At 43.5% G+C, this 24,226-nt stretch overlaps 2 protein-coding genes and 1 pseudogene across 9 annotated transcripts in view; all 3 read left to right on the top strand.

The window, feature by feature from the left end:
* Positions 1–14,995, top strand: part of NSD3 (nuclear receptor binding SET domain protein 3) — a 110,644-nt gene extending 95,649 nt beyond the window's left edge. For 5 of the 6 annotated variants that reach the window (XM_036298740.1, XM_036298739.1, XM_036298735.1 and 2 more), the window contains 5 exons: positions 1,860–1,976; positions 3,891–4,032; positions 5,061–5,167; positions 8,048–8,252; positions 8,910–14,995. In XM_036298740.1, coding sequence (XP_036154633.1) covers positions 1,860–1,976; positions 3,891–4,032; positions 5,061–5,167; positions 8,048–8,252; positions 8,910–9,151 — 813 coding nt within the window. In that variant the 3' untranslated portion in view covers positions 9,152–14,995. The remainder of the gene's footprint in view (positions 1–1,859; positions 1,977–3,890; positions 4,033–5,060; positions 5,168–8,047; positions 8,253–8,909) is intronic. The other variant, XM_036298736.1, reaches the window with a different exon arrangement.
* LOC118652414 lies at positions 551–652 on the top strand (annotated as a pseudogene).
* Positions 14,996–15,111: 116 nt separating the features above from the next.
* Positions 15,112–21,212, top strand: PLPP5 (phospholipid phosphatase 5). 3 transcript variants are annotated; one of them, XM_036298742.1, is made up of 7 exons: positions 15,112–15,730; positions 15,888–15,996; positions 16,611–16,701; positions 17,323–17,386; positions 17,686–17,810; positions 18,690–18,860; positions 20,178–21,212. In XM_036298742.1, exons 1-7 carry the CDS (start codon positions 15,654–15,656, stop codon positions 20,339–20,341), a joined length of 801 nt encoding a protein of 266 aa, XP_036154635.1. In that variant the 5' UTR covers positions 15,112–15,653; the 3' UTR covers positions 20,342–21,212. The 3 variants fall into 3 exon arrangements, 1 of the variants encoding a protein (XP_036154635.1); XR_004966011.1 differs by lacking the exon at positions 20,178–21,212 and having other exon boundaries at positions 17,686–17,961; positions 18,690–18,827; XR_004966012.1 differs by lacking the exon at positions 20,178–21,212 and having other exon boundaries at positions 17,686–17,961; positions 18,674–18,809.
* The last annotated feature ends 3,014 nt before the right edge of the window (positions 21,213–24,226 follow it).

The raw sequence follows: 24,226 nt of genomic DNA, 5'->3' as shown, positions 1-24,226 counted from the left end.
TCACATATATCCATCACCTTTGTCATGCTCTATTGCAAGTCACAGGTTCTGTTCACTTGAGGGGAGAGGATCACAGAGCCATGTGAAGACCAAGAAGCAGAGGTCATGGGGCCCACCTTCAGAGTCTGTCTGCCACATTTGAGTTTCAAAAGAATAATTTGGCTGTAGTATGGAGAATTTATGGTAATGGGGAAAGTGATAAAAAGGAGACCATTATAATCCAGGAGAGAGGTGATGGTGGCATAGACTACTAGGGTTGTAGCTGTGCAGGAGAGGAGAGGGTGGATTTCTGACATTTTGAAGTTAGAGCCAATAGGACTTGCTAGTGCATTGGATATGTGTATTGGGCTGCTCAAAGGCCATCAGCATGTAAAATGTTATGTGATTCAAATTTTTTTAATATTATTTTAATGCCATGCATATCACACATACAAATTTTTTTGCCTATGATTTCAGGGGAATGTTTGGAGTCATCCTGAAAACTGTACAGCTTAATGTCTTTTTAACACCTTTTAATAGTAGTTGTATTTATTCTAAAATGTGTTTTTTTATCGCTTCTCGGCCTTTTTGCTAAGATCAAGTGTAGTATCTGTTCTTATCAGTTTAAAATGTGTTTTAATTTACTTAATTCATGATATACAGTTGACCCTTGAATACACACAGGTTAGGGACACTGACCACACACATAGTTGAACTTTTTTGACTTCCCCAAACGAGTTGTGGCACAAGGGACTGGTTCCAGGCCCCTCCAGACACCGGAATCTGAGGATATTCAAGTCCCCTATGTAAAAGGTATACATCAGTGCACACAGTCAGCCTCTGTCTGTGGGCTCCCAGCCACGGATGGAAAATGGTACAGGTATTTATTGAAAGAATCCATGTGTGAATAGACCTGCACAGTTCAAAACTATCTTGTTCAAGGGTCAACTGTAATCAAGAGAAAAGAAAATATAATCAGGATTGTTCTGCCCTTTAGCACTTGAGGAATTGCTAGTGTAAGATAATTGATCTTTTACAAAACAGCTAGAAATATATGGTCTCTGAAAAGCAGAATCATCAAGACTTTGTAGCAACATGGGAAAGATTTTTGGTACATTTAGGTGACAGATGCCAAATATGAAACTGAAAACACACTGAGTCCCCTCTTCACACCTAAATCCTGACCGTGTGCCAGCGTCAAGCATGCCCTTCCTGCTGTGAGGTGGCTTCTTAGAAACTGGAAAACATGTATAAACACTGAACTACACCCTCTCTTTATCGTCTTTAAGAACAGATTTCTAGCACTTTCTAAGGTCTGTATTTTCTTTTAGTTCACAGTTTAATTTACAGCTCGTGGTTCAGTAAACAACTCTTTGATGTTAACGGTTTGTCACTTTGGACATCAAAAGTATTTCTTTTACAAAATAGCTAGAGATATTTATTCACAGTGGTATATCAAGTTTTGGCACATGCACTCATATTTGATATCAGCACTTTAATTTTTCTGTATTCATTCATTTTCATAGAATAACAAATATAAACCATAATAAATGGTTTATAATGTTATAGTACAGTTTCAAGGCTCGAGGTTGCCTTATCCCAGATCCCAGTGATAGACCATAACTGTGTCACTTGGACTATTGAAATAATATTGTCAGCAAAAAGAGACAAGCAGATCGTTATATTTTGCAGCACTGGTACAAGAAAAATAGTGCCACCTGAATGCTCATGAATAATAGCAACTATTTGTTTTGATGGTTGAAGTTATATTTCTATGGTTCTTTTTGGTTAATTCTCTTGGATCATACATGCTGTGTTAAGGAATGCTTTCTAATATAATACATTGGTTTCATATTTTCATATTGCATGCTTCTCTGTAGGGTGAATTTGTAAATGAATATGTTGGCGAATTAATTGATGAAGAAGAATGCAGATTGCGAATCAAGCGAGCCCACGAGAACAGCGTAACCAATTTTTATATGTTAACTGTCACCAAGGTAAAATTACTTTGTTTGTTTGTTTTTGTTTTCATGATCTTAGGTTGAACTGTTTCCTCTAATTTGATTTTTTTTCAGGCAAAGTATAATGATTAGCGGTAGCCAGAGTGCTTCCCACTATAATGTGCTAATTATACCAGAGCACAAAATGAACGCTTGCTGCAGCCTTGCACAGGTCATGTAAGAGTGAAGCAGGAAAGGTTGACACACCTGGATTCTGGTCCCAGCTCCTCTTAGGCACTGAAAGACTTGCCCTCAGTTGCCTTATCACTGAAGGAGGGAAGGAGCTCTAATTCTAAGTTATAAGCCACCATTAAAATTCAGATTTAGCCAAAATTCTAACTCTGAAAATTGTTCTGCACATTTAAACTTTTTTAATGAGTTAGGAGAAATGGATGCTGTCATAAGAGAAATGACAGAACTGCTGGTTTAATACATGCAGTTGTAAGTCCTATTTATGCACCCTGTGTCCATTATCTCATTCAATTTCTTCACTGGTCTTCTGATTTACAGAGAACAAGAAACTGAGGTTTAGCCATGGTAAATGGTTGAATACCTTGTTACAGTTTAATGAAGAGCTAAGATTAGTACCCATGTTTCCTGTGTTCCAGGCCATTCCTAAAATCAAGTCAGAATGTCATTAAAGTTAAGAACTGGAGATCATGTAAAAGAAATATTATTTTAACTCATATGGTATTGTTTGAAACTTTTTACAGCTTTCATGAATATATATTCCATAAACATACAATGCCATTTATTTATGACTAGAGGCCCAATGCACAAAATTCGTGCATGGGGGGGCGGTGCCCCTCAGCCTGGCCTGTGCCCTCTCGCAATCCAGGACCCCTCGCTCCTAACTGCCCGCCCACCTGCTCGCTCCTTACCGCCCGCCTGCTCGCTCCTTACCACCCACCTGCTTGCTCCTTACCGCTTGGTTCACCGCTCCTTAGCGCTGCCACAGAGGCAGGCAAAGCTCTCGCCACCGCCGCTGCACTCGCCAGCCATGAGCCCAGCTTCTGGCTAAGCAGTGCTCCTGCTGTGGGAGCGCACTGATAACCAGGGGGCAGCTCCTGTGTTGAGCATCTGCTCCCTGGTGGTCAATGCACATCATAGCGACCGGTCATTCTGGTCATTTCGCCATAGCAGTTGCTGGGCTTTTATATGTATAGATTGTTGATTGGCCCCTAAATCCTATCTTCACTGCCAGTGACCCCTCCAGCCATCTTTATAACACTCAGAGGATCCATCTTATAGGGCTTATCCATATTATCAGAATTTAAATTTAAGGGCCCAATGGGGAGGTTTGTATTGTATTTTAGACTTTACTATACAAGTAAAATTAGAACAATTAAAAAATTATTTGCTTTGCATAGTGGCAGTATCATAGCCAGTGAGGCTTATCCAAGGTGTGATTATTACTAATCAAAAAAGAAAGAAAATCACTCAAGCATGTCTGCAAGTCTTTATTCAGAAGAGAAATTTCTCATTTTTCCTACTTAATCTTCATGGCCTGAGCCCTGAGCCTCTAGCCCTGTTCTAGTTGTGCTTCTGCTCAGAGCAGGAAAGGAGGGCCGACAGCTCAGCACCCTTGTTCCCATCACAAGGAGCTGTCTGCACTCAGAGCTCTCTCAGAAATACTTTTCCTAAACCAAAGACCAGATAATCTTCTAAGCATTATTCCACGGTCTGTTTGTTTCCACTTCATCTTGATTGTTTTGATTTGAAAGTCATGAGAGAAAGTAGATAACTTACTAAATGTACAGAGAGCACCACATTTTCAGATTTGCAGTCGTCAGGCATCAGCTGGTAGCAAAATGCTGCTGCCTGGTGGCTCTTGACTGCATTGGATGTTTCTAAGATGTTTATATTTTAGTTTTATATCAAAGGTACCTTTCCTTTCTTTTTTTTCTGAAGGACCGTATAATTGATGCCGGCCCAAAAGGAAATTACTCTCGCTTTATGAACCACAGTTGTAATCCAAACTGTGAAACACAAAAGTGGACAGTGAATGGAGACGTTCGAGTTGGACTTTTTGCTCTTTGTGATATTCCTGCAGGTAAAAAAACTAACTTGCTCCCCATGCCCCCCTCCCTAGGAAGCAAGTATATCCTTTGAAAGCAGGACATTCTTCAAGGTTTGGTCCTCAAATATTTATTCAAATAAGATAAAGTGTTACATTTAGAATTGTTATCTGCCAGTAAGAAGTAAAAATCGGTATTCTGCAAAGGGGAGCTTAGTAAGAGCTTTTCTGTAAGAGAGGATATTACAGAATTCTCTATATGCACAATCTTTCTGAATTAAATCTCCACATTATTGCTGTCTATATAATGTAACCAGATGGTTAAGCTTTTGTTTTCTTTTTTTAAAGTATTAAAAGCCTGTGTTAACATCAGTGGGTTTCTTGGTTTGTTGAGGGGGGGCGGGTTTATTTTGAAAGATCATTCTGTTTCAAATTAGATGTAAAACACTTCTGAAGCAAGAGTTTTCATTTTTTCTTACCCATCCAGCATCTTAACAGCAAATCTTAGTTTCTCCTTTGTTAAGTTTGTAGCAACTTTCAGTTGTATTTCTAGACTCATGGTGGATTGTTCAAGCCCAGCTAAAAGAAAGCTGGGCCTCCTAATTTGAATCACTGGATCTTTGGTGTAGATAGTAAACCGAAACTCTTTTCTGATCATAATACAAGGCATTAATTACTGGAAACAGTGTGGCCGTCATAATTCCACAGACATATTGTTCATTCAGAAACTAGTTTAAATTAGCTTTAGAAAAGAGAGCTAAACTAGAACTCATTTTTCTTAAACAGAGATTTCAAATCCTGGTCTCTATTACATAGTTTTTGACCACTTCAATGAAAAGGATGTGACGACTTTTGTAGACTTTATTTTTGCTGTAATCATGGGTGGGTCGGGATGTTTTCCTCTAGATATATTTTTGCCTTTTTTCTTTTTTCCATCACTGTCTTCGATGTAGAATGTGGGGGAGGGAAAAGTTGATGTCTCTTTTTTTCATTACGAGAGTGTCTATGACAGCAGTTTCTTGCCTGTGACTTGAATATGAATAGTTATTTCTCTTTTGTTTTAGGAATGGAGTTAACTTTTAATTATAACCTGGATTGCCTGGGCAACGGCAGGACGGAGTGCCACTGTGGGGCAGAGAACTGCAGTGGTTTTCTTGGAGTGCGGCCCAAGGTCAGTGTGCAGGGGCATGCCCTGAGCCAGGAGGAGTATGGAGGGGCTACTGCAGAAGTTTGCTTATGACCATCTCAGGAAAATACTGGCAAATGGGTACCTGGTTTCTTTCACTGATCTTCAGTGGTGTTTACCCAGAGTTTAGACTCTGACTTTCCAATGAAGCATATCTTAGTAAGATCTGTTAGTTTCTGAAAATGTATTTGTATTTCTGATAGAATTTGAAGTTAGCAAAATCCTTTTAGAAAACTTCTTTTTAAATTCACAATATACTAAAACCCACTTAATTATCCTATCTAATAAAAGAGAAACATGGTAATTAGCATACGACCGCTACCCTTCCCATTGGCTAATCAGGGCGATATGCAAATTAACTGCCAGCCAAGATGGCGGCCGGCAGCCAGGCAGCTTGAAACTAACATGAGGCTTGCTTGCTTCAGTGACAGAAGACTCCAACGTTCCCCGCCTGCCGGCCTCTGAGCTGCAACTCTAAGCAGCTATGTTACAAATATAGAAGCTAAACAAAACCCCAAAAACCTGCTTCGGCCAGCAGGATCGCAACATTGTTTCAAATACAGAAGGTAAACAAAGGCCAGAAACCTGCTTTCAGCAGCCGAGGCCTAAGAGCTGGAGCCTCAGAGCTAAAGCTGGCCCAGAATAAAAAAAAGAAAAAGAAAAAAAGGAGCGGTTGGGAGCTTCAGTCACCCACCAGCCTGAAAACAGCCCTCAGCCCCTCACCCAGACTGGCCAGGCACCCTGATGGGGACCCCCACCCTGAAGGGTGTGTGACCAGCTGGAAACAGCCATCATCCCCTCATCCAGGCTGGCCAGGCACCCCAGTGGGGACCCCCACCCTGATCCAGGACACCCTTTAGGGCAAACCAGCCGGCCCCCACCCGTGCACCAGGCCTCTATATAGTAAAAGGGTAATATGCCTCCCAGCACTGGGATCAGCGTAACAGGGGGCAGCACCCAAACCCCCTGATCACCCTACGGCTCTGTGTGTGACGGGGCGGGGCCACAACCTCCCTATCCGCCCTGCTCTGTTCGTGACAGGGGAAGGCGCCCCAACCCCCTGATTGCCCTGCGGCTCTGTGTGTGACAGGCTGCGGTGCCCCAACCCCCTGATCAGCCCTGCTCTGTGTGTGACGGGGTTGAGCCATAACCTCCCCATCGGTCCTGCCCTGAGTGCGACAGGGTGCGGCGCCCCAACCCCCTGATCCGCCCTGCTCTGTGTGTGACGGGGTGGTGCCCCAACTCCCCTATCGGCCCTACTCTGTGAGTGACAGGGGGGAGCTCCCCAACCCTCTGATCGGCCCTGCTCTGTGCGTGACAGGGTACGGAGCCCCAACCCCCCTGATCGGCCCTGCTCTGTGAGTGACAGGGGGAAGCGCCCCAACCCCAATTGGCCCTGCTCTGTGCGTGACAGGGGGTGGTGCCGCAACCTGCCCATCGACCCTGCCTTGAGTGTGACAGGGGGCTGTGCCCCAACCCCCCAATCAGCCCTACCCTGAGCGTGACTGAGGGTGGCATTGCAACCTCCCGATCCGCCCTGCTCTGTGCATGACAGGGGCGGCGCCCCAACTCCCCAATCAGCCTTTCTCTGAGCCTGACCAGGGGCTATACCTAGGGATTGGGCCTGCCCTCTGCCACCCAGGAGCAGGCCTAAGCCAGCAGGTCGTTATCTCCCGAGGGGTCCCATTCTGCAAGAGGGCACAGGCTGGGCTGAGGGACCCCCCCCTTCCCCCCGAGTGCACACATTTTTGTGCACCGGGCCTCTAGTCTATAATAATAAAAACGTAATATGCTAATTAGACCGAACAGCTGAACGACCTTTCAGACATCATTCCAGACGTCCTTCCGGACAAAGCTGCCACGGCGGGGCCTGAGGCAGAGGTGGTTAGGATCGATCAGGCAGGCAGGCAAGTGGTTAGGGCCGGTCAGGCAGGTAGGCAGAGGGGTTAGGGGCAATCAGGTAGGCAGGCAGGCAGAGTGGTTAGGGGCAGTCAGCAGGCAGGCAAGTGGTCAGGGGTGATGAGGCAGGCAGGCACAGTGGTTATGGGTGACCAGGCAGGCAGGTAGGCAGGCGAGCAGTTAGGAGCCAGCGGTCCTGAATTGCAAGAGAGATGTCCGATTGCCCACAGGGATCGGCCTAAACCAGCAGTCGGACATCCCCCAAGGGGTCCCAGATTGCGAAAGGGTGCAGGCTGAGCTGAGAGCTGCCCCCCGCCCCCCTGCACGAATTTTATGCACTGGGCCTCTAGTATACTATAAAATGGTGACTTTTGTCCAGGTAGCTCAGAGTGTAGTCACAACATGCCAAAGTTGTGGGTTTGATCCCCAGTCAGGGCACATACAAGAATCAACCAATGAATGCATAATGAGTGGAACAACAAATCTATGTTTCTCTCTCTCCTTTCCCCTCTCTCTCTCTCTCTCTCTTTCTCTAAAAGAAATCTTTTTAAAAAGATAATTAATTTTACAAAATGATGGCTTTAATGGTATGTGAATTATATCTCAGTGTCCTTGTAATTTTTTAAAAATATTTTTTATTGATTTTAGAGAGAGAGGAAGGGAGAAGGAGAAAGCGGTAGAAACATTGATCAGCTGCCTCCTACATGCCCTCCACTGGGGTTTGAGCCATAACCTGGGCATGTGCCCTGACCGGGAATTGACCTGGCCACCTTTTGGAGCATGGGACAAAGCCCCACCAACTGAGCCACACCAGCTTATTTTAGTATTTTATGGGATGAGTCCTCCTGGTGTTTTTAGTTAATTGAACAACAGATTAAATTAAATGAATGTGTTGTAGGATTTTCCCTTCTCTGTAAAGCTTCATGCATTACGATCATTAAAAGTATGATCCTTTTTTCCTGCCAGTCAACATGTGTGGCAACAACTGAAGAAAGGGCAAGAAATGCTAAGTTAAAGCAGAAGAGACGAAAAATCAAAACAGAATCAAAGCAGATGCATGAAGATTACTGTTTTCAATGTGGAGATGGTGGAGAGCTGGTCATGTGTGATAAAAAGGACTGTCCCAAAGCATACCACCTCCTATGCCTTAACCTGACTCAGCCACCATATGGTAAGCGAGATCTTTAAGACCTTTTCTCAGACTTGCATTTTTGCCAACTATGTATAACTCAGAATATATTCCACTGTCCTTAGTGGAGCCATGGAATAGGAATCATTGACTAGGACAAACAACCACAGCAAACAAAAATTATGCTAGTGAAAGTCTGTTTGTGAATTAGGGATACATGTGAGCCAGCAAGGATTGGTTTCTCCTTTCTATTACCACTAGAGACCTGGTGCGTGAATTCGTGCACAGGTGGGGTCCCTTGGCCTGGCTGGCAATCAGGGCCGATCGGGGCTGGCCAGCCAGGGGTAGGGACCGTGGGAGGTTGACCAGCAGCAGGAGGTTGGCTGTGGGAGTGCACTGACCACCAGTGGGCAGCTCCTGCATTGAGCAGCTGTCCCCTGGTGGTCAGTGCATGTCATAGCGACCGGCCAGTCATCCCATCCTAACAGTCGCTTAGGCTTTTATATATATAGATAGGTGACTACTGTGGGCAGTCTCTCACGTCTGTACCTAATGGTTCATCCAGCCAGACCAATGTTTGGCTGAAATTTGGAGTTGTATTCAATTGACCAGTCTCCAGAGAAAGTGGGAACCTGGGTTTTTCGTGGGTAATCAAGATAGGCACTAACTTGGGCTCTTCTCCTCCTGCCCACCCCGTAGGAAAATGGGAGTGCCCGTGGCATCAGTGTGATGAGTGCAGCAGTGCAGCTGTTTCCTTCTGTGAGTTCTGTCCACGTTCCTTCTGTAAAGATCATGGGAAGGGGGCTCTGGTCCCCTCTGCACTGGAAGGCCTTCTCTGCTGCTCCGAACATGACCCCGGGGCTCCTGTGCCACCAGAATACTGGAGCAAGATCAAATGTAAATTGGAATCACAAGATCATGGAGAAGAAGCAAAAGAATGAATGGGTGGTGATTTCCTTTTTTCCTTTCTCTTTGAACAAAAAGGAAAAGCAGGACGTAAATAGATGGTGTGTTAGTAAAGGAGAGACTGCTGCAGTGTGCACAGCCTTTGCCATCAGTACTGCCTTATTAAGAGACTGGGAGCCTGGTCCTGAGGCAGAAGCAGTTGGTGATATCTGGGTTTTGTTTGATTTTGTTGTTTTGGTGATTCTTGAGTGGAGGGTTCGATTCCCTTGGCCCTTGCTTGCCTTTTATTGTGCTTCAAGGCCTTGCAGTTGGAAAAAGATATGTCTTTGCTTTTAAAATAAGAACAAAGAGAAAAGAAAGTTTTGTTAATGACATAAGTGTAAAGTCCTTGGATGTAAAAAGCAAAAGTCGCCATCATTCCTTTATTTATTTTCATTTTTTAAAATGTTGAGAAGTGTAGTTCAGATAGTCTAATCAGTGTATGTGTGAGTGTGTTAAGTAGGAATTGGAGAAAGCCCTCTAGCAAAGGATATGACGATCTTTATATACCTCTTTACTGGGTAGTAGGTAGGCTAACTTCTCTTTCCTTTCAAATGTCTTTCATAGCCTTTGAGAAGGGTTCTATGGAAGCATCGAATCTGGCCTCTTGAAAACAAAATGCTCCTGTGGATTTTACCTCTGTGGTCTTAAACTAGGTGGGCTTTGTGATACAATAACTTTACCTAGAAAGTTATATAGTGTGATTTTGGTTTTGGTTTTGGTTTGGAGAAAAAAAGAAATGGATGTACTTACTGAGTTTGAAGTGTTCTCCATTGATAGTGGGTATTTTTGATGAAGTGCATTTATGTAGATATGAATGCAGTATTAGAGTGGCCATTCCTATTTCTTTTTTATACATATTTTTATTGATTTCAGAGAGGAAGGGAGAGGGAGAGAGAGATAGAAACATCAGTAATAGGGGAGAATCATTGATCAGCTGCCTCCTGCACGCCCCCTACTGGGGATCGAGCTCATAACCCAGGCATGTGCCCTGGCAGGGAATCGAACCATGACCTCCTGGTTCATAGGTTAACGTTCAACCACTGACCACACTGGCCAGGCTCATTCCTATTTCTTGACAGATAAAGGCAGCTAGAGGGAGGAGACAAAAGGCACAGACCAAAAAAGTTGGATGATATAAGCACCATTTGCTGTCACACCCTGGTTGACTTGGAAAGAATTAAGGGTATTTTATTTTGTCTCTGCTTCCCTCTCCTAATCAAACATTCCCTTTATCAACTGACTCCTCAAGTTTCCTGGTGAAACTACACAGATGAATTTGAATTGTTTTTGAATAGCTCTTTTTGGTGTAGTTCCTATTGGGGTTGGGGGAGGGGTAGGGACAGGCACATCTCAAAGTTATATGTCAACAATTTCTATTATCTGGTACTTAACATTGTCCCCATAGAAGAAGGGAGGGGAAGCCCTTCTACAGGGTGTATAGTAGCCACACAAATACACTTCATCTTAGGAACCACTTAGGAAAAGCTCCCAAGGAAGCAGTGTTAGCCAAAATGATTGGCTGTGGTGCTTGCATCTCATAGATGCAAGTGTACAAAGATGTCTGCCCACAAAACTCACTTGTTTTTAACCCCTAGGAATATGTATATCCCAGTATTCCTTGTATGAAATAATTAGTAATGTCAGACATTGTTGTAACACTGTACTAAGTAGAAGTCTAGAATTAGCTTGAATGAAAGTTAACTTTCTCTGTGAATTTTGACTGCTTACATAAATTGCTGGTACCTGATAACATTTATTTTCCCTCAAGAAGTACCTAGTAATCTTATGAAGGTAGGGAGGGTAGATGCTCTACCACACTCCTTCAGTTGTGTTATATGTGTTTCTTTTTCTTATCAATTTAGAGCTCTTCTCTGGAAAAAAGAAGAAAAGCTGTTTTGTGCCTCTCTTTTTTTTGTATGTAAATGTGCAATTATACTGGATTTTGTCTTGTGGGGGGGAAAAACAAAACAAAAAACAACACTACATTTCCTTTACTTAAGCTCCTAAACTGCCACTTGCCTGATTCTGGCAATTAATTTTGAGGTAACTTATTGGGCCTCCAATAGTTCTGTTGATTAGATATGGTCCCAAAAGAAAGAGCAAAATGGAAAATGCTATACATGTTAGCAACTGTAATTGCTGCAAGTAACATGGATTACATCTCGCCAAAACACTAACCTTTGCTCTTGAACAATTATATAGCTTGATGTCCTTTTAAAAAATAATTTAAGAAAATCTAGGTTTTATCATACTAAAACTTTATTTTATATATATATATATGATAAATGTTTGCTTTTCTAAACTTACTAACATGAAGGATTTCCTTTCATATTCAAAATGTAACTCTTGTTAAAACAATATCCAACATGAAATCTTATCTCCTTAGTGCTATTTGATATCTGATGACTTTTATATGGTAAGCCAGGGTCTAGTCTATAAACACAAATACATTAGGTTTAAGTATTTTTATGCAGTTCTTCATTGTGTCACATTTTGTTTGTGTATATATAATAGAGCTCTGCTGAGCCTTCTTAATTAGGGGGGCGGGGTGACTAATAGGTTTGTTCTGACATTTCAGAAATCAGGGTAGGAAACAAAATAGCTAACCCTAGCTCTGGGTCTGTGCATGAGTGTTCTTTCATGGTCTAAAAAGTGGTTTTAGTCATGCCAGTGCCAAGGAGCTCTTCTTACACCTCCGTCGTGTTACTGTTGACTATTGAATACATGTGAAGTTGCAGGTTCTGGAAGCAGAAAAAGAATAAATTGTGCTTTAAATGTGCATAGTATACATGCACTGTGCTTGTCTGTGCTTCCCCAATGAAATATTCCAAACACACACTGCTCACTCAGTCTGAGGTTGGTATTTGTTAACTTTTAACTGTATGTGGTCAGAGCATACGTGGTTGGTTTTTATTATTGTCCAAAATGAAATAACTTAAAGCAGCTTGGGATAATGGTATTTTTTTTAACCTCATGTTAATTCTTGGGAGGAAGAAGTGAAAATAAGGTTTTTTATAATCATCATAAAGCATCGGAAATTGGATCAGTAACAAACTAAAGATGAAATCCTGATAAAAATTCCAGACGCTGTGCCGTGAGAGAGGGGCTGGGCCGTGGCCGGCATGAGGAAGCAGGAGCGGCCGTAGTGGCTGAGAAGGCTGAAGCAGCCCGAGGACACAGTCACTTCCTCAGTGTTTAATCAGGGCTCGAGTTAGGGGCGAGGCGGGGTTTACTTTCCTGTTTGTTTTAACAAGCTCCCATTCTATCTTAATTCTCAAAAATAATCTGGCCTAAGTTATAGAATAGGCTTACTTTTAGAATCATCGAAACTTGTATGTTCAAGGCAGGAACATACCTCAAAACTAAAATAATAATAATAATAATGGGGGCAGGTAAGACTGCTCCAGTTCCCTTCTGCCATTCCCAAGTATTTGTAAATAATGTTGTGCAATTCTGAGGTAATCATGTAAAGGACTCTGAGACAGGGCAGGTTGTTGGGCAACTCTTTCCTGGTTCATGAAGTAGGGCCTCCTTATGGAGTCGTTTGTTGCATGGTATGTGTTCCAATCAGGGTCCAACCAGATCTGCAGTTTGGAAACGGATACATAGGCCAGCTGTACAGAATGTAATCTCTGGACTACCCAGCATTTATTGCTTGTCTTTTGTTTCATTTTTAAACACAAAGCTTCCTTTAACGTTCACCCTAAAGTCAAGGTGCTGCCACATGCTGTGTCCCAGCAGGATAAGAAAACAGTCACGCTTGGGAAGCTATGTGTGACGTGCTTGTCCGTGAGGTACGATGATCCTGGGAAGCGGCTCCATGGGCAGTGCAGTTAGACTTGTCATACTTCCTACAAGGCTGATGTATCTAGCCACCCCCAAGTTGTCCAAGTTGCTGCAGACACGAAATGATCATTTGGAGTAATGTCCTTTGACCTAGGGCCACATAGAACCGGTCTGTGGTTATTTGTCAACAAAGAAGAGAACTTTCTCCCATTTTCAGATTAGCGAGGGCATAGATATAATTAGTCAGCTTTGTCATGTATTGACAAATATTGAAAAGTTGGAAATTTGTATATACTGAAGTCTACCAACTTTTACCTGGGGTGGGGCACAGGGAGAAAAGGGGGTGGGAGAGTAGGATAAGGGAGGGGGGCGATGATGTTTACCACAGGTGCGAAGTAGTCACTTTAACTTTGAGACCTCTGCCTCATGAATTCAGGTTTTTTAAGTACTTGAAATTCTTCAGATTCTCCTTATGTTAACAGTTATTTTAAAATTTATGAAGTAGAAAACATTGTTTTATATACTGTTTTGAAAATAGCCTAGTCTCTTCTCCTCTTTCACTCGGATTAAAGGTGAAGTTCTGCAAGTGGGAGAGTGTGTTCACAGTAGGTTTCTCAGATCTAATGTACACATCTGAGGGAGAGACTCCTGCATGGGACACCAGCAGCATTTTGATGAATATTTCCTATGTATGTTCTTTATCCTTTTGTCAACCTAAGCACCTCTTCTTTCTTTCTCATGTATGCCTGCCTGGGAAGGGGGTGGGGGGAATTTGCACTTATGTTACACTCTTGAAATGCTGGGTGTAACCTGTGTGTTTAAAAACCATTTCCATTCTTTTTTTTGTCAGTCCATTGCTTAAGTGACCAGTTAGGTGCTGTGGCACATACGTATGAAGGGGGAGGAGAGAGAGAGTTACCTGTTTTTTGGTAGCCTCTGAAAGTCATTAACATGTAATAAAAGGGAAAAGATGAGTAGTTGCCAAAGTCATTTATTCAGTCCTTAGTTTTCTTATGTGACGTTACTGTATCTGCATATTGGTAAGAAGCACCCTCAGGTTCAGTACTCCCTTCCCTGCCCACCAGACTTCTGATATGCGTGAATGCAGATTATCTGGATTAGGTATTGATAGGTATTCTTGTCAGTTTGGAAGTGGACTGGATAAAATTTGTTTATATCTCTCCCTTTATTTCATTTATGCTGTCACATACCCTATGTTAAAAAAGAAAATTATTATTGCCACAGACAACCAAGTTGCTAAATGATGATTACAACTGGCTAATAATAAGATTCTTTTTATATACAAGGGTGTGTGCAAATTTGAATTGATATGAGAAATTCATTTTTACTCACTTGTGATATTGCACAAACACAGATACCTACAGATTCTGTTTTCATTTCCTTGTGATCTTTATCTATGATAACAACCTTTGTAGATTGGTTATTTCTGTACTTTATCTGTAATAAACTTTGTAGATCCTGTGAAATGTTATTTTACCTAAATCACTTGAGACTTGAGTCTTTAATAACAAAGCACCAATATTCACTAAAGTCAATCTCTTTTGAGTTTCTGTGACTTGGCTAGAAGCTCGACACTAAAGGATTAGTGACCATTTTTCCTGGGGGTGTTCCACTAGGGCATTACTGTATATCGACTTGATGTTGCCACACAGACTTCAAGATATATATTTTGGGGATTTTGTTGATTGGCCTATGTTTTATTGCATAGTGTGGAGTGTGAAAAGCTTGGTTAACCTGTATATAGATAGCTTATTGTTGACTCGTTACCGTGTATTTAGGATTGCCTGTAATATTTAAGCTGCTTACTGCTATCTGTGCTGGTAGGAATATACAATTTTTGTATATTATATTTACTGAGATGTTGCCTTTTTTATTTTATAAATACTTTGGAATTCAAATGTGGCTTGTTTTGTTGGGGGTTTTTTGCTTCCATGAGGATTAATTTGGAAAGGTTTTTAATGACATTCCACTGATTTCAGATTTTGCTTGAGATTGACTTCAATAAATTGTCCTGTATGTTCCAAATTAAATATGTGGACTTGTTCACTGCCTGTGGTTTCTTGCTATAAGTCACTGGGCCAGAGGCCTTCCTGGGGGGGAGGGGACTGGCTGCAGTGCCGCCCTACACAGTGTGCCAACTCTCAGTCAGCAAGGCCTGCAGCACAGCAAGTCCTGGGTGCGAGGTAAGTACACCTTCCTTCAAAATGCAACGCTGCTAATAAACTGGGACCCGGAAATGCAGAGGTTTTGTGTTAGTGGAGGAAAGGTCCTTGGAGAATGGTGCTACGTGCTTTGGTATCCTCTGAGAATATCCAGGCACTGGCCAGTTGGCGAAGGACATGACTGGGAAGCTGAAACCACTTTCATCCCATTGGTTTATCAGACGGGAAGGTAGCCTGCGTGGCAGGACACTGGGAACTAGCTCCTTGCCGAATGCACCGGAGAGCAGCACTGCTTGCTTTCCGTCCCTTTTGCTAGGTGATCTGAGAACACGCCAAGCTGCCGCTCCTTCCTGGACGGCTGACTGCCTGTGAGCCCGGCTAAGGAGGCTGAGCGCCTCCCCTGCGTGCAGTTCCCCGAGTGCCCGCCAGGGGGCGCTGACAGCCGCTGAGACCCAGCCTCCGGGACGGCCTCGCGTCCTCGCCGCAGCGGCTGCCACGTCAGCGCGCGTCCGGGCTGAGCGGCGGCATGGCTGGGATGAGGAAGACAGCGGCGGCCCTCGGGGCCGAACTGGGCGTGCGGATCGCACTGTTCACGGCCTTCCTGTAAGCGGCTTACGGATCGGACTCCAGGGCGCGACACCCTCTTGCATGGACCGGGTGGGAGGGGCCCCGCAGCGCTGCAGGCTCTTCCGAGGTCGAGGTCGCGGGGAGCCGGAGGGAAGCAGACCAACGTGCTCCGCACTTTTTTGTTTCCCTTCAGGGTAACAGAGCTGCTCCCTCCCTTCCAGAGGCTTATCCAGCCCGAGGAGATGTGGCTGTACCGGAATCCGTATGTGGAAGCAGAGTATTTCCCTACCAAGTCGATGTTTGTGCGTGGAGAACGAGCCCTTCCTCCTGCCCCTGGGGACTGCAAACTGGGCTTTAAAGCTGGGAAGCCAAAGCGGTCATTCTGGCTCCAAAATGGGCTTTGTGGGGAGCTTACTACTCGCTTTGATAACGTGCGAAGATGTTGCTTCCTAATGTTTGAGTCAGGTTTAGGGCGCCCTCGCCAGTGCGTTGGGAGCCAAGGTCTGTGAGCGCAGTGCCCGAGGGTGTCGGGCCATTAGAGAGGCTGAACCTGAGTTTGTCTTCCTGGGAAGCGGTTGGGTCTGACATGAGTTCTGTCACTTCCATCCCTCTTCCTGTGGGACAGCGGTTCTCAACCTGTGGGTCGCGACCCCTTTGGGGGTTGAACGACCCTTTCACAGGGGTCGCCTAAATACATCCTGCATATCAGATATTTACATTACGATTCATAACGGTAGCAAAATTACAGTTATGAAGTAGCAACGAAAATTTTATGGTTGGGGGTCACCACAACATGAGGAACTGTATTAAAGGGTCGCGGCATTAGGAAGGTTGAGAACCACTGCGTGTGGGAGCTCCTTCACCAACTGGTTTTGTGGTTTTGTTTGATTGTTAACCTTTGGCATTTCTGGTTCAGGTCATTGCATTTCTCTCTCCACTGTCTCTGATCCTCCTGGCCAAATGTCTCAAGAAGGCGGACACAACGGACAGCAAACAAGCCTGCCTGGGTGAGAGCTAACCCTTTCTAGCTGGTGTCTTGCCTTAGTGCTGGACTGGGAAGGCAGGGTGTGGCCTCAGTGTGTGGAAGCCACCGAGTTCTACATTCCTGAAGTACTTGTATCTGCCCTGGACCCCACTTGTTACCCTGGGAGACAGAGAAATAGCACTGTAAGAACTTTCAGCCTCACAGGTGTGCCTGCATGCCCTGGGTGATGTGTGCCTCAGAAATGCCTTCAGCCTGCACAGAAGTTCTCCTGTGCCACCCTGAGCAGCCAACTGAGGGCCAGAATCATGTTGTTGTTGTTAATCCTCACCTGAGGATATTTTTTCCATTGATTTTCAGAGAGAGTCGAAGGGAAGGGGAGAGCTAGAAACATTGATGTGACAGAGACACATCGATTGGTTGCCTCCAGCACACGTCCCAACAGAGGCCAGGGATTGAACCTGCAACAACCAGGGTATGTTGAACCGAGACCCTTTGGAGCGCAGCTGGCATTCCCCACTGTGTAGTCAGCCTGAGCCCGACCATTCCTCTAACTCAGAAAGGCCATGTCTGTTGTCACTGAGGCAGTGACCATGCAGTTCCTTCGAAGTGGATGCCACTAACGATGGGTTTCTTTGTCTTCCAGCTGCCAGCCTTGCCCTGGTTCTGAATGGTGTTTTTACCAACACAGTAAAGCTGATAGTGGGGAGGTAAGTGACAAGAGGGAGCCACCAGTGCCTGCCTCGGCCTTCCCGCGGCAGGAGAGATGGTTGATGGCACTCGGCACACATCTTTCCCCTCATCCTTCTCTTCTTTGCTCTCAGCCTGTTCTTGCTCCCTTCCCTGCCCCTCAGTCCTGCGGATGACACTGGGCTCTTTTCGGTCCCAATCGCACGATTTTGCCTGGGACACTATTTAACCAACAGTTAACAGGATTATGGGTGTCTGATACACTAAAATATAATTTCTGGAGTTGTGACTAGAAATGGCATCTGCTCATTTCTTCCAGACCACGCCCGGACTTCTTCTACCGCTGCTTCCCTGATGGGCAAGCCCATTCTGACCTGACGTGCACAGGAGATGAGGATGTGGTGAATGAGGGCCGTAAGAGCTTCCCTAGTGGACATGCTTCCTGTATGCCTACCCTGCGGACTCTACTTCTGTGGTTTGGGGGATCATTGCATTTACCGTAGGAAGCTTGTGAGGATGGAAACATCGTACTACTCTTGTTCTTGTATCTTTTAAGAACCCCAAGATTTCACAAGCCTGAGCCTCAAATATTAGGGTAAATATTCAAAAATAGGGGAGGTAGTTTACCTTCATGAGATGTGAACATTTTATTACTATTACTATTGTATTATTTGTTAGATCTTACCACCTGGGACTAGTCATAGAAATATTAACTAACCTTTGACACTGTGTGTCAGGTGTTTTGAAAAGCATTATATTTTTTAAAATATGTTTTTATTGATTTCAGAGAGGAAGGGAAAGAGAGAGAGAAACATCAGTGATGAGAGAGAAACATCAAGTGGCTGCCTCCTGCACACCCCAAAATGGAGATTGAGCCCACAACCCGGGCATGTGCCCAAACCAGGAATCGAACCGTGACCTCCTGATTCATAGGTTGACTCTCAATCACTGAGCCACACCAGCTAGTGGAAAGCATTTTAGATTCTACCTCATTTGACACTCTACTAGCCCAATGAAGTGGGTACTATTATTTTTACGATTCCCATTTATACATGAGAAAACTAAGGCATCGAGAAGTAAAGTAACCTGCCCAAAGTCATACACCCAGTACTCCAAAAACTATTAGGATAAATAATTAATTTTGCATCACAAAATAAAGTGTTTAATTTTTCCTTTAGTTTCCCTCTCCCTCATAATCAGTGTTCTACTCCAGAAATATACAAAAAAAAGGGATAAAATATGTTCGTGTCCCCTGGCCTCCTACTTGCAGATTAGTGAGTAGCTTCCTTTAAATCGTACACTTACAGGTCTTCTCTCTTCTAGTTGCATTTGCTGGGCTGGCCTTTGCTTCCTTCTACCTGGCAGGGAAGTTACACTGCTTCACACCACAAGGCCGTGGAAAATCTTGGAGGTTCTGTGCCTTTCTGTCACCTCTTCTTCTAGCAACTGTGATTGCACTGTCCCGCACCTGTGACTACAAGCATCACTGGCAAGGTAAGCAAGGTCTTAATGCCATGGAAGCTTCCATGTATCTATCACTCATCATTTTATCTCCAGCACCTGGCACAGAGGAGATGCTCATTAAGAGTCTGTTGAATGAATAAACCAGTGAGTATGAGATGGTCTGGGGCCTATCCTAAGAGAATGCATTTATAACTATATGAAAGATGAGAAAGGAGACTGGACCTTTTAAAGAGATAACCAAGAATTAATGTCCTAATTTTTCCATTATTTTGAGCATCATAAATTTAGAATAAACTACAGTGGGGCCTTGACTTATGAGTTTAATTCGTTCCGTGATGGAGCTCGTAACTCAAATTACTCATATGTCAAGTCAATTGTGAACGAGTGAGACACGTGATGCTGGGCTGATGTGGCGTTCACTGTGACGTTCGCTGCGCCAACTAGTGGTGGGGTATCTGAAGCTGGCTCATAATGCGAATTTTAGCTCGCAACTCAAAGCAAAAAATCGGCCGAGAGACGGCTCATATCTCGAAAACCTCGTTAGTCGGGACACTCGTAAGTCAAGGCCCCACTGTATAAGAAATGTTTTACAACAAACCTCAAAGCTCAAATTTATTTACTGTCTTAAAATAAAAATCAAGTTGTCTGAGATCTTGTTCAGAAATGAAACTAAAATTCATTCAACGTAAACTAATTTTTTTAAAAGAGAGACGACTCCTGAAGAGTTTATTCCTTCCTCTAGAATGCTTTAAGTGGTGAAAACAAGGAAAATTGTTAATAGCATGAAGTGAACCTTTGTTAATCTAATGTACTTGAAAAAGGCTTCTTATACTTAACTAAAAATGTGTTTTGCTTTGGTGCTTAGAGAGCAATCTGATAATCCTATAAACTTTATGGTCAAACTGAGAAGGCCCTAAACCTGGGTTTTTGCAACCCAAACAATGAGAATAACCTAGAGGGCCAAGTTCTCTATACTGTGTGCTGTCTGACATGATTGAAGAGTCTAATACAGTGGTTCTCAACCTTCCTAATGCCATGACCCTTTAATACAGTTCCTCATGTTGTGGTGACCCCCCAACCATAAAATTATTGCTACTTCATAACTGTAATTTTGCTACCGTTATGAATCATAATGTAAATATCTGATATGCAGGATGTATTTTCATTGTTACAAATTGAACATAATTAAAGCATAGTGATTAATCACAAAAACAATATGTGTTTTCCGATGGTCTTAGGCGACCCCTGTGAAAGGGGCATTCAATCCCCCAAAGGGGTCGCGACCCACAGGTTGAGAACCGCTAGTCTAATATGATTAAGAGAAGACTTCATCTCCTCTCTCTTCAGATGTTCTAACTGGATCCGTGATTGGCCTGACATTTGCCTATGTCTGCTACCGGCAGTATTACCCTCCTCTGACTGATGCAGAATGCCATAAACCATTTCACAACACACTTGTACTACCCACTGCACAAAAGAATTCTATGGATCCTTATCATCTTGATATTTAGAAACTGGAGCTACCTCAATGGAGAAGAATAGGTGAATCGGCCCCTCCTCTCTGGACCATGGGAAGACAAGAATTTCCTACCTTTTCACCTGTTAAAAGATACAAGTGAGGACATCAGCATTTCATTCTGTTCCATATGATTATGCAGTTTTTCCCCTGCTCACATGAATTCATCATGAGGAGGTTCCTTTTCACTATTGTATGCCATGCATTCTCATAAGAGATCCTTCAATAATACTCCAACAGCGTACGAATCTGGTTCATAAGATTGGTATCCCAAGGTCTACAGAGGTGTTTCTACATATAATGCCTTTGTTGTTGTTAATCCTCACCCAAGGATATTTTTTTCCATTGATTTTGTGAGAGAGTGGGAGGGAGGGGGAGAGACAGAGGGAGAGAAACATAGATTGGTTGCCTCCCTCACATACTCCAACCCTGAGGATTGAGTGTCCAACTGAGGTACATGCCCTTGACTGGAATCGAACCCGAGATCCTTCAGTCCATAGGCTGACTATCTACTGAGCCAAACTGGCTAGGGCATAAATGCCTCCCTTAGAAGGATCTTGTCACAAGGAAGCCTTTACATAGCCCTACTTTATCCTAAAAGCTAGAGTCAATTCTCAAAACTTCATTTCCTATACCTCAAAATCTTAAAATTTAGGGCATGACCAACTAGATTATTTTAGTTCTGTTTACTTTCTCTGGTGACAGTTCCATTAAGCCTTAACTAGGGAAGTATCCGTTTCTGGCTGGTTTACCACTGCTTTGCATATCTTATCCAAGTCCAGCTAGATAGTGCTGTCTATTTTTAATACTGTGGACATAAGTGATTTGTCAAATTACTAAGTAAACACAATAAAAAAGAAAATGGTTAGGAGTGTGGTTTCAGTGCTAATAACTGATGACTGTTTCTACCTCATTTGTCCTTAACTGTGTTCATGAGCTTCTTTCTCTCCCTTCATGACCGAAGATCCTCCCAAATGCATCAACTTTGCCAAATGGCTAAGGCAAGAAAGAAAAATAACAGAGATCATTATCTGAAGGACAAATCTTTTTCTGTCCCTCTTCATAATGAACTAAAAGGAACAATTACAGGATATCATTAGAATGGATGCTCTCGTACCTACAACTAACTTTCTCTATTGAGGTTATATGTTAAACTAGAGGCCTGGTGCACAAAAATTTGTGCACTCGGGAAGGGGGTCCCTCAGCCAGGCCGTGCCCTCTCAAGTCTGGGACTCCTCAGGGGATGTCCATCCACCTGCTGGCTTAGGCCTGCTCCCCAGGGGGATTGGGCCTAAGCTGGCAGTCAGACATCCCTCTGGCAGCCCAACAGCCCTCGGGGGATGTCCACTTGCCAGTGGGGAGCAGGCCTAAGCTGCAGTTGGACATCCTTAGTGCTGCTGAGGTGGGAGAGGCTCCCAGCACCACCGCTGTACTGGCAGCCATCAACCTGGCTTGTGGCTGAGCAAAGCTCCCCCTGTGGGAATGCACTGACCACCAGGGGGCAGCTCCTACATTGAGCGTCTGCCCCCTGGTGGTCAGTGTGTATCATAGTGACCAGTCATTCCCAATTGTTCTGCTGTTAGGGTCAATTTGCATATTACCCTTTTATTATATAGGATAGAGGCCTGGTTCATGGGTGGGGCCGGCTGGTTTGCCCTGAAGGGTGTCCCGGATCAGGGTGGGGGTCCCCAATGGGGTGCCTGGCCAGCCTGGGTGAGGGGCTGATGGCTATTTGCAGGCTGGCCAAGCCCCCCAGGGGGGACCCTTACCCCATGAGGGTGTGGCCATCCTGGGTGAGGGGCTGATGGCTGTTTGCAGGCTGGCCACGGCCCCCAGCCACCTAAGCTCCCAGTGGAGGCTGGCTGGAAGCAGGTATCTGGGATTTATTTATCTTCTATAATTAAAACTTTGTTGCCTTGAGCAGAGGCCACAGCCAGTCAGGGCAGGCAGGAAGCTTGGCTTCCTCCATTGCTGGGGCAACCAACCCTCCTGCTTGCTCTAGCTCCGTGGCTGCGGCTATCATCTTGGCTGGGTTAATTTGCATATAATTGCTCTGATTGGCTGTTGGGCGTAGCAGAGGTACGGTCACTTTGCATGTTTCTCTTTTATTATATTAGATATGACCTTGTCTTATACATTAATTTCTATAACATATTTTCAGTGTATCTTTTCCCTTTAGTAAATGCGATACTCAGATAAAATGGTGAATGTGTGTGTAGCGTTTGAGAGCTGGAACATTTTCAGAGTAAAGCACTGGTTTCCCCTTCTGACATAAGTGATTATACTACAGTAGTAGCTGATTTCTGTAAACTTCAAAGGACAGTCTCAGTATTTGCCTTTAAACCGCCATGCTATAAACTCTCAACTATATCTGCCTATGACAATGAAAACACCAGGCAAGGGAAAAGAACTTAAATATTAGCTTTTTGCTCAAAAGTTTTATTTTTTAAATGTGTTTAGCAATCCACAGGGGAAGAGAAAATGGTTATTATACAGAATTTCTTTATGGTGAATGAACCAGGTAACGGTAGGCAACGGGTCAATATGGTTTTATTTCAGTATTTACTCGAGTTTTAAATATAATCATGTAAAAAAACCAGACATTTCAAAAAGTGCAAAATATTACAAAGCTAATCAGTGCTATTAATCTTTCCATGCAAACAATACCAATTCTGGAGTTGAGACTATGTATAAAATGGTACTCTACCAGAGTTTTAAAATAGGCTTGGTCAAGAGATTGCACATGACACAACAGAAATAGTGCAAATAATACACAACTAAAATCCCTCCCATTGAGGTGCCAACAATAATCAAGGCTCAACTACAGGAGGTATGCAGCCCACACATGGGATGCACCTGGAGTGCCCGGCTTGAGTGATCGAGGAGGCTATGCCACTGGACACCATAGGAAACCCACTGCATTAGGTCACTCTACAAAGCCTGAGAGATGTAGCAGCTCTACTTAATACACAGAAACAAACACAGGGAAACTATCAAAATGAGGAGACAAAGAAATGTCCCAAATGAAGAACAAAACTCCAGAAAAAGAACTAAACAAAATGGAAACAAGAAATCTAGATGCAGAGTTCAAAACACTGATTATAAGGATGCTCAACTAACTTAGAACTTCAGCAGCATGAAAAACGACATGGAAACCATAAAAAAAGAACCAGTCAGAAATGAAGGATATACTAACTGAAATGAAGAATAATTTACAAGGAATCAACAATAGAGTAGAAAAAGCTAAGAATCAAATCAGCAATTTGGACTATAAGGAAGCAAAAAACACCCGATCAGAACAGCAAAATAATAATCCAAAAAAATGAGAACAGTGTAAGGAGCTCTGGGACAACTTCAAGCATACCAACAGTCGCATCATTGGGTGGCCAGAGGAGAAGAGAGAGCAAGAAATTGAAAATCTGTTTGAAAAAAATGACAGAAAACCCCTAACCTGGTAAAGGAAATAGACACACAAATCCAGGAAGTTCAGAGAGTTCCAAACAAGATGGACCCCAAAAGACCCACACCAAGCACATCATAATTAAAAAGCAAAAAGTTAAAAACAATCTTAAAAGCAGCAAGAGAAAAATAGTTACCTACAAGGGAGCTCCCATAAAACTGTCGGCTGATTTCTCAACAGAAACTTTGCAAGCCTGATGGGATTGGCAAGAAATATTCAAAGTGATGATCATATAAAGAAGCACTCTCCAGGCAAGAAAAAGCTAAAGAAGTTAGTCACCACCAAACTAGTATTACATGAAATGGTAAAGGGTCTTCTGGGGGAAGGGGAAGAAGGGGGGAAAAAAGACCAAAATTGAATAATAAAATGGCAGTAATACTTAACCTATCAACACTTGAATCTAAAAAAACAAACGGACAA

This window comes from Myotis myotis, unplaced genomic scaffold (genome assembly GCF_014108235.1).
Source record: "Myotis myotis isolate mMyoMyo1 unplaced genomic scaffold, mMyoMyo1.p scaffold_m19_p_3, whole genome shotgun sequence".
NCBI classification, from domain to species: Eukaryota; Metazoa; Chordata; class Mammalia; order Chiroptera; family Vespertilionidae; genus Myotis; species Myotis myotis.
The sequence above is the reverse complement of the archived record's forward strand: the minus strand, read 5'-3'. Positions and strand labels throughout refer to the sequence as shown.